General features: G+C 37.8%; 1 protein-coding gene across 1 annotated transcript; it reads left to right on the top strand.

The window, feature by feature from the left end:
• The first annotated feature begins 227 nt into the window (after positions 1-227).
• Positions 228-7,283, top strand: LOC142639212 (uncharacterized). Its single transcript, XM_075813340.1, has 9 exons — positions 228-923; positions 1,572-1,626; positions 1,762-1,840; positions 1,945-1,990; positions 2,095-2,193; positions 4,190-4,258; positions 4,360-4,693; positions 4,989-5,131; positions 5,242-7,283. The coding sequence occupies exons 1-9, from the start codon at positions 402-404 to the stop codon at positions 6,643-6,645; spliced, it is 2,751 nt and encodes a 916-aa protein (XP_075669455.1). The 5' UTR covers positions 228-401; the 3' UTR covers positions 6,646-7,283.
• Positions 7,284-10,594: the final 3,311 nt, after the last annotated feature.

The raw sequence follows: 10,594 nt of genomic DNA on the forward strand, positions 1-10,594 counted from the left end.
AAAACACCAAGACGTGAACAACGGGCAGCAGGCAAAGCGACACGCAAGCGAAAACGGGCAGCGGGCAGTAACAAACGCCGTATTTTTTCCTAGCGAGTGACGCCGTTTTACACGGACACAGCTAAAAAAACGAAAAAGAAAAAGAAAACAAAAGACAGACAACAATCACTCATTTTTTTTTTGCACATTATTTATTATTAGTATTTACCAACTCTGAGCTTTCTTCGAACCTGAGGTTCGGGTTTGTCCAAATCCAGGTTCGGACCTCACAAAGCCTCTCGAAAAAGAGTCAAGCCAGCGTCGAAAAATAATGGAACCAAAGCAAGAGAGAGAGGAAGAGAGAGAAAGTAGTGAGAGATAGAGTGAGAGTGTTGTAGAGAGAGAGAGAGAGAGGGAAAAGGATGGGTCAGATCGTGAAGAGGAAGAAGAAAGGGAGGCCATCGAAGGCAGATCTGGCGCGCCGAGCCGTCGAGTCGGCTGCGGCGGCTGAGCGCGAAGTCCGGCGGAGTCTCCGGCGCCGGAATGTCAGGTACAACATCGACTACGACGATTATTTGGACGAAGACGACGAGGACGACGACGAGGAAGACCAGCGGAGGAGAGAGAAGAAGCTCAAGCTCGTAGTCAAGCTCAACCAAGGCACCGAGACGACGACGACGACGACGACTCCGCCTCCTCCGCCGCGCCCTCGGTCGGCGGCGCGTGGGCCGCACGCGACGGATGATGAGGAGGACGAGGAGGAGGATGAAGAAAACGAGCAGGAAAGGAAGCCGATGAAGAAGAGGAAAATCAACGGTCAAGATGATGACAACGAGGATGATGACGACGAAGAAGTAGAACAAGAACAAGAACAAGAAGAAGACGAAGAAGATGACGATCATAATAACCGTCATCGTCATCATCATCATGATTATGATGATGAGGTATGTATTGTATCATTGTACGGATCTGATTTAACAAAAAGGCAAAACAAATAAAAAAAAAACTGAAACTGAAGCTGAAGCAGAAGAAGAAGATAAAGTGAGAGATATATAGAGAGAGAGAGAGAGAGACAGAGAGAGAGAGTACAGCTCAGAGAGAGAGAGAGAGAGAGAGAGAGATTTTTACTATATGATTGGTCCAGACTTCAATATTACTCACTCTGTGACTGTGAGTGAGTGAGGGAAGTGAGAGAGAGAGTGAGAGAGAGAGAGAGAGATTGTGTAACGGTTGGGTCAACTGTCAAAAAAACTAACACGAACCCAAAGAATCTGATCACGCTTCCCCACCTTTCTCTCTCTCTCTCTCTCTCTCTCTCTACCCACCTCATTCTTTCTCTCTCTAAATCTTTGTCTCTCTGTCTTTCATTCTCTTTCTATTTTTCCAAACTGTGCATTTAGCATTGTTGTCTGCCTTATCTGTCTCTGTCCGTGTCTCTGTCTCTATCTATATAACTATCTTCGCACTCTCTCACAAACCCAGTCACAGTCGTGAGCTTTTTGCTTCATTCTATTTCTTCTTTTTTAATTTTTCTTTTTTCTTTCTATAATGATATATGTACGGTATTTTATATGTTTGTTTGGGTTACACAGGAAAGGGTGGTTAGGAATAAGGTGGTGGACTTAAAGGGTGTCGATTCTGCTCCAGGTTTGGTTTCTGGGTTTGATTTTGATTTTGATTAATGGGGTTTGTGCTTTGTGTTTGAATTTTCTTGTATAATGTGAGAATTGGGTTTCTGGGTTTTGATGATTTTGTTTTTGGTTTTTTTTTTTGATTTGATAGGGACACCTTCTGATCATCCTCTTATAATTCCATTGCCTGATAAGAAGACATTGGTGTTTATTCTCGACAAGCTTCAGAAGTATGGGGATGAATTCCTCTCTGTCTTCTTTTTTCCCTTTCTACCTACCTTTTGATAATGTGAAGATTAAGGAGTTATTAATGTTGATATATGAATTGTGGCAGGAAAGACACGTACGGTGTATATGCAGAACCGGTTGATCCTGAGGAGGTGTTTGGAAAATTTTCTTTCTTTGTTGTATATGGTAATGTGGTTTTGAAGCCAATTTTGGTGGTGGTGTTTAATTTTTTTAAAATAATTTTTGCTCACTGCAGCTTCCGGATTATCACGAAGTGATTGAGCATCCTATGGACTTTGCCACAGTGAGGAAGAAGTTAGCAAGTGGATTGTATTCTACCTTGGAACAATTTGAGGTTTGTACTTGTATATTTTGCCGCATGTGACTTCTTAATAATGTGGCTATGTTACTCATGTTGGAGGAGGAGGAGATTGAGTCTACTTGTCAAACACTCACACTCTTGCTTGAGGGACTCTTCATCTGTTCCCCCAGCCTCTCATAATGTAAAAATGATTCAAAGGACACCTATTTCACATACTATAGCGGTCAGGAATTTGGATAATGAATGAGAGAGTGACAACCTACATGTAGTGTATTGAACAGTCTGGGTGCATTTTGTGTTAGTGTGTGCATTTGTATTAAGAAGAGAGAGAAAGAGAGGGGAAAACATCAGGAATTATTAGTGAAGCTTGCTTATGATATTAATGTGCATTGCATTCTCTTATGAAAGATAATGACAAACATGGTCGAAAGCAATTTTATGTTTGTCCTTGTAATTAGGTAGCAGCCTGCAATAATATTATTATCTATTTTTTGTGTGGGTCAATATCTCACTTGAGGACCACATGGATTTGCATAATTCAATCCATATGGATCCATATTCTACTTTTGAGTGGGGTAATTTTGTTGAGGAACATATGGATATGCATGGTTAAATTCATATTCTGTGGGGTAGGTTCCATTTTATTGCAAGTCTTCTCTATATCATTGGTATAGCCCACATTACAGCCAGACTTGTATAATCATATTGTAGTTAAATTTTGCTCTGTGACTTAAGAGCTACTGCCTAGATGTCTTACTTAAATGTACTGAAGGGTGTAAGATGTGGGAAATCTGGTAGTGATAGGATGCAAAAATTAACTGGCACTGGACTAGATTTAGAAGGGAATCACTAGTGTATCATTTTGGAGAATAAGCAATTTAGTTAAAGATTGATTATGATGCTTGTTGTATTCTGAATCCAGGAAAAAGGGTTGATAGCCTTTGAGAAATTACCAATTATCCCAAAAACTTAAGTTGTTAGATAATGGTGAATTTAATCACTTCACTACTATTCTAATACTCCCTCTCGCATGTTTGCCCAGTTTCCCTCTTAATAAATGAGGCCCAACATTTGAAGATTTTCAATTATTTAAATGGGAGGTAGAGTGGAGACGGTTCAAACTCATGAGTCATGACCACCTGCTGTGATAACATGATAAATTAACAGATATCCCTAAAGCTTAACCTGTTAGAAGATAGAAAATCTAATCACTTAACAACTATTCTTACAGTGTCTATAGACCATTAGGTGATTTCGGGAATTTGTCCTGCATGTCAAAGGTTATACTTCTTTATCCTAACTTTGATCTATATTCAATTAATGCTTGCTTATCTTTTGTGTAAACTGAACATGAGTGGCCTTACTGGATATTCTGCTCCATTCAGTGGGTGGAGCTTGTTCTCTAGACTTATCAATGTAATTTATCCAGTTAAGGTTGATCTTTTTGGCAAAATTGAGACTCATTCTAGTAGGTAGTCCTGCTAACGTTATGCATTTTTTAGGGTCTCACTGTTTGCCATAATCCACTTCATTGTGTGTATGTTATCACACAATGTAAATGAATTAGTACAACAAGTTTTGGCTTGTGTTCTCATGAAATAGTTTGGATGACAATATAAATTTTGGAACATGCCAATTTTAGTGATTTCTTTGGTGGTGAACTACAAACGAAGTATATAGTCAGGAAGATGTGTTATTGGAATAGGCTGTTCTCAAAAATAATATTCAGAAACTGTTGTTGGAAAACCTTTTCACTGGGAACATAACTGTACAGGTCATGGTTTTCTGTTTCTAAATTTGTCTCTGCATCTGTTTGCCAGCGATTATTTCTTTTAGCTTATTTGCTTATGTACCATTTTTTGAAGACTTAGTTTTCTAAATATAACTATACTTTAAGTGTCTTTCTGCAAATTAGTACTCATTTTAAGTAACTTACATTTTTGGACTAGATCCTCTTGCCAAGAAATTATGTGAAGGAAAAAGAATTCTTTTATATGTATTTACTCGTAAAGTGTTATGGTGAATGCAGAGTGACGTTTTCTTAATTTGCTCAAATGCAATGCAATACAATGCACCAGACACCATATACTATAAACAGGTATAAGAATTTTGGTCATTCTTATTTGTTCACTCTGTTTGTTTCACCTATTTTGTTTTGTTTGTTAGTGTTATCTTTTATGACACAATTATTTGTTAAAGGCTCGTTCCATTCAAGAATTGGCAAAGAATAAATTTGAGAGGCTAAGGATGGATTTTGAACGCTCTGAGAAAGAATTGAAATCTGAGCTGAAAACAAGATCCAATTCCTTAATCAAGAAGCCAGTAAAGAAGCCATTCTGCCGGACCTCACAGGAGCCCGTTGGCTCTGATTTCTCCACTGGTGCCACTCTTGCCACCATTGGAGATGTACAGAATATTTCCAATCCAAACCAAGGTGGTAATTGTGAGAGACCTAGTAATGCTGATGTTGTCGTAGAGGGTAATTCTTCCCTAGTTGATACTAATCCTGAGAAGGTGGAAGAACTGTCATCAGGTACTATAAAAAAAGGTTATTTTTCCTCCTTCCGTTATGTACAATTGTGATGATAAATGTATGTGGAGCATGCCAAGATTTTAGCAATTTGTTGTAGCCATTAATTGCCTAGAATTAGATTCGCTAGCTGTTTCTAAGTTATTGTTAGCCAATATGGAGTAGTATTTTACAATCATGCTCAATCATCTCAGGTCAGAATTGACTGAGATAGCCTTGCTCCTTATAATGTTAGGTTTTCATGGTTATACTTCATTCCATCCCTCTTCTAATTGTTTTGCTTGCTGTACTATTTTAGGGAAGGGTCTGTCTAAATGGGCAAGGAAGCAATTTGTTTTTGATGAAAACCGCCGTGTGACGTATAACATTTCCAATCAACCAGTTGTTAGATCAGAATCAATATTTTCAACCTTTGAGGCTGAAATTAAGCAGCTGGTTGCTGTACGTATTGTAGATGCTGGTTCCTTTTCTTGAATAGTTGGCCTTTCTACTTGTCAAATTTTTATTTTAATATAAATATTTTTTCCCTTGATTTTGCCTTTGGGAATCAGGTTGGGCTTCATGCAGAATACTCTTATGCTAGGAGCCTGGCTCGTTTTGCTGCAACTCTTGGACCTATTGCTTGGAAAGTTGCCTCCCAGAGAATTGAGCAGGCATTACCTGCTGGTTGTAAATTTGGTCGTGGTTGGGTTGGAGAATACGAGCCACTTCCAACCCCTGTTCTAATGCTTGAGAACCGTATGCAGAAAGAACCTGGTTTAGTTTCAAAGTTGCAGTCTAATGCTGAATTGAGAAAAGATCACAAAACTAAGACTTCTGTTCCTGCTAAGGAGCGTCCTGTAAGTGGGCCTACCTTGGAGGGGAAACACGCTTTGTTGGCTCCAGTCAGTGGTCATACTACAGAAGGGAAATTATCTGTTTCTGGCTCTGTTGGAACAAAACCTAGTACTCCTGATAATGCTATTTATCAGCTGCAAAATCCACAATCTAGAAATTTTGCCAAGCCTGAGAATAAAGTTATCAAGCAATTTGAATTGAACTCTTTGCCCTCAGTGCATCAAAATAATGCTGAGCTTAATGCTGAAAAGCAGTTTCCAAGTAATTCAGAAATGTCAGGTTCAAGGTCTAAAGAACCAGCACCAAGAAACATAAATATTTCGCAGCCTGTACCTTCTAAGCAGCCGGATACTAATGGAGTTGTTACTGGAGGGTTGCCTAATGGAAAAGTCAACAACAGCTGTTTGAATAATAAGATGAGTAATCCATCTTCTGACACAGTTCCTAATCACATGGCTAGAGCAGCTTACTTTGCTCATGCGCAGGAGCAGGGTCTTAGTGACCCCGTTCAGTTGATGAGAATGTTGGCTGAAAGGGCTCAGAAGCAGCAGAAACCTTCAAATCAATCTCCAGTTGAAACTCCACAAGCCACGCCCTCGGTTCCATCTACAAGGAGAGATGACTCAAGCAATGCTTCAGCAGCTGCTGCCCGTGCATGGATGTCCATAGGGGCTGGAGGGTTTAAACAAGCAACAGAAAATTCAGGTGTGCCCAAAGCTCAGATATCTCCGGATCCATCATACAACCCAACTCGGGAATTCCGTCCACAAATTTCTCAAGTGCGGGGAGAGTTTCCACTTTCTGGGGGGATGCAAACCCAGTCTGAAAGGAAGAGTTTTCCACTTCAGCCTTTCGTACCACAACCTGTCCATGTGGGCAATGAAGCACAACTCCAAAATCGACCTATAGTTTTTCCCCAGTTAGTACCAGCTGACTTGTCTAGGTTTCAAGTGCAGTACCCTTGGCGAGGTCTTAGTCCTCATACCCAACCAAGGCCAAAACAGGAAACACTTCCTCCAGATTTGAATATTGGTTTCCAATCTCCAGGGTCTCCGGTGAGACCATCCTCTGGTGTTCTGGTTGATTCGCAGCAGCCAGACCTGGCTTTGCAGCTTTGATTGAGGATTGGTTTTCAGAGGAATCAGACAGATAGGGAAGAGAGTGTAGGTCAATTTAGCTCCTGTCTCAGCAACGTAAATTTTGTTATAGTCTCCCATGCCTTAGTTGCATAATTGCATTGAATGTGTGAATGCCACCGGTTTGATATGACTGAGATTTTGGTGTTCCCTAGTCCTGGATTAAAGGATTGGAGACATGTTGAATCATTTTACTTTTTGATTGGGGTTTGCTCATACAGAGAAGGATTTAGTTAGTCAGAGAGCTTGCTTGAGATGGACTGATGCCGGTGGATTTGAGGAAAGACCGTCTTATTTGCTAAATGAGGATTACTGACTTTCAGCGGCGAAGTTTATATCATTTGAAGGAGCTAAAACATTTGAAAATTTCAGCAGCAGATCATTGATTTTATGAATATTAGCGATTGTTTAGAAGTTCTTAAGTCTGACGGTGACGATAAATGCATAAAATGTAGTTGATGCCTTGTACATTTGTTACAGGTGGATGAGAATTAGTTGTTTAGCTTCTAGTTCTTATGATGCTTATCATGTAATTGCATTTTAATTCCAGTTAATACTGCCAATATTTATGTAAATGAATATTATAATCTCTGAAATGGAAATTTTCTACTGTTCTCTTATTTCTCCAAGTCTTTTTCAGTGGTTTTCTTGCCATTTATTTTTTAGCACTAGTGTTTTAAAGGGGGGCTTAAAACTTGTGTTGTGTGGAGTGAACAAAAGGGTGGGGTGGGTGGGGGGTGGGTATGTTTCAAGAGCTGGGGCGAGGGCCACCTGCTATGTGCAGCTCATATGTTGCCATTTGATAAAAAAAATGCAGTGTGAGAAAAGAAGAGGAAACAGTAATATGACTGCCATTTGGTGATACAGGTTTTCTGATAACTGTGATATGATTTGAATTTACGACGTTTGACTCATGATGATTGCTATTTATTACGCCTACAGCATATCCTAGCCTGTAGGTAGGATTTGGACCTAGTGGCCACCCTCAGGTCAGGGGTGGAGGGAGGGAGGGGGGGGCGAGGGGGGGCAGCTGCCCCCCCTGAAATTTCAATTTTTTTACTAAGAAATACCATATTTGCCCCCCCCCCACAAAAAAAAAAAAAAAAAAAAAAAAAAAAAAAGAAGCTAGAAAGGAAAAGTAACGTGACTTAATTGAGTTCCTCATATTTTTTTTTTTTTTGACAGAAGTGATAAAACCTTTCCTGCTTTCCTAGTAGTAGTAGACTTCTACCCCTAGAAGTAGTACAATTCTAATGATCTCTATAACAACTTTGCTACACCTACCCGGATTAGAAGTCAGTAGAATTCTAAAAAAAAAAAGTATATATAATGCAAACAAGGCACGCCTCCCATCACAATGAAAAAATTTCTTTTCAATCCAGTTTCTTTATTTGGATCTCAGAATTGCTGTGCAGTTTTTAAAAGCATTCAAGTTGCGTTTTTAAGTTACATTCAAATATTTATAGGTATGCATACTCTTAATACTTTTGCTTTGATTTTTTTTTTTTTTTAAAGAATCAAATTATATGTTTAAACTGTTTATATTTAGATGGATCTCTTAATTTGACTATTCTTAACCATAAATTTATAATTCAAATTATATGTTTAAACTATTTGTATTTATAATGATCTCCTCATTTGATTATTCTTAATCATAGATTGTAATTTTTTTTCTTTATTTTAATGATATGACATATATATTTGTAGTTAATTGAGATTATGGAGAATCTTGATCATAATAATGAGTCCGGATCAAATCCTAAACGAACTCGTATCGAAGTGGATGTTGCAAATCTTCCCACGGATCCTGGTTTAAGAATAAAAATTTGTAACTATCATCCTAATGAAAGAGATCAAATTAGAAGGCATTATCTACAAAATAAACCTTGACATGCGGTCCTCTGAAGAGTTTTCAGCACTTAAAGGAATTGGACAGCTTGCTGAAAAGATGGTAGAAATGAAAAAGAATGTTTCATATCCATTGGTTTACTCATTAGTGACTTTTGCATTGATCTTACGATTGCAACTCTGTTGAAAGAGCTTTTTCAGCAATGAACATAATTAAAAATCGATTACGCAATCGAATAGGAGATCAGTGGATGAATGATTGCTTAGTCACATATATTGAGAAAGATATATTCAAGACTATTGAGTGTGAAGAAATTATGCAGCGGTTTCAAAATATGAAAAATCGTCGAGGGCAATTGAGTAAAATAAGCTAGGTGTGAAAAAATAAATTAAAGCTTACATTTTATGTTAGATTCTCTATGACAATTACATTACCATATAGTTGTTTACTTATTTTGTTATTAATATTAATTAATTTTTTTAGATTAATTTTTTACTTCCAATCTTGTCTTTTAATCTTGCCCCCCCTGACCTAAATTCCTGGCTTCGCCACTGCCCTCAGTACTGTAGGATTGCTCAAATTTGAAGAGCTGATGGTCACAGAACAAGTACTGCAAATTTGTTTGTGTTTTCTTTCTCGTGCAATAATATGGAAATACGGTAGCAATGCATTTTTGTAAAGGTTGCTCTAACCTCATTTGGAGCATCGATGTGGCAATTAAAGAGATCATATGTATAGTTTTATGGTTTTTTTAATGGGTTATAAGATAAGATTTGTTTAAATAATATATATGAATAACTTTATGAGTCGTGAAGTAATAGGTTGAAAAAAACAGAAGCTCTCGATGAGTTTAAAGCCCTATATAAGCTGTTTTTTGTCCTTTTGTATAAGCTGGTTTGGCCAAAAAAAAAAAAGAAAAAGAGGCAAATTAGCAGTTGAGGTTGCTGGAGTTGACGAAACCAATTTGAAAACCTTCTTTTGAATAGGCTCTTTTTTCAATATGTGTGTCTTTCATTAACTTATACAGTAGTAGCCCATTTTCTATCTATCAAAAGAGATATAGGCAAATTTCATGACCAGATTTTGGTAGCTTAATATTCTATGCTACACAGAAAGAAAGCATCAGCACAGAGGTGTAAATTCTTCAAGCTACCTGCCAGAGCAACCTGTTCAGCACTAAGAATACACAGGACCAACCAATCTAACAAATAAGGAGACTTTGAAAATTGCCCAATACCCTTTGCTAATGTGGATTTGACACCATTACAAATGAATTATAGCCCTGGGCTAAGCGTAGAGACCCTTCAACCACAAAAAAAAAAAAAAAAAGGGCTCATGCAACAAAAATATTTTGCTAGATACAATATATAATAGGACTACAGCATTGGCTTAAATCTAAAAGCCATGTTTGATAACTCAAATCACCTAACATTTTGGAGTCCTTCTCATTGAAAGAAAGGAGAATGAAATCCACGGGCTTTGCTTCTGCTTATTCTTCGATAGTTTCTCAGGAGATTTCTTCTGATTTCTAAGGACACAAACATCACCTTCACATATATATTTAGGCTTGGAGTTGGAGGGCACTGAGAAACATCTGAAGAAGTTTGAGGAAGAAGCCATGGGGATTTCGAAGCACCAGAGCTCTATTTTTGAGAAAAAGCCATGGCAATTTTGAATAACCAGAGATCTATTTTTGAGACTAGCTCTCTCTCTCCCTCAACCAATAAAAAAAAAAAAATTGTCTCTCTTTTTTCTAAATCTCCTTCAAGGCCTCAACTGCTCAACATATATATATATTCTATTTTTGAGACTAGCTCTCTCTTCTTCTCTCTCAGCCAATAAAAAATAAAAGCTGTCTCTCTTATCTTTAATTATATCTCCCTCAATGCCTCAACAGCTCAAACATTAATGAATTTACCTATATAGAGAGTATATTCTATATATTAACGTACATGAGGTTATTTAGCCCACGTCAATTAGATTCAAAACTGAGCAGTTAATTTAGTACTAAGACAATTAAGGAAAATGACATGCGGTCCTAATAGATCTAACAATGTTTAAAGAGATAAAATTAATTTTAGA

This window comes from Castanea sativa, chromosome 6 (genome assembly GCF_040712315.1).
Source record: "Castanea sativa cultivar Marrone di Chiusa Pesio chromosome 6, ASM4071231v1".
NCBI classification, from domain to species: Eukaryota; Viridiplantae; Streptophyta; class Magnoliopsida; order Fagales; family Fagaceae; genus Castanea; species Castanea sativa.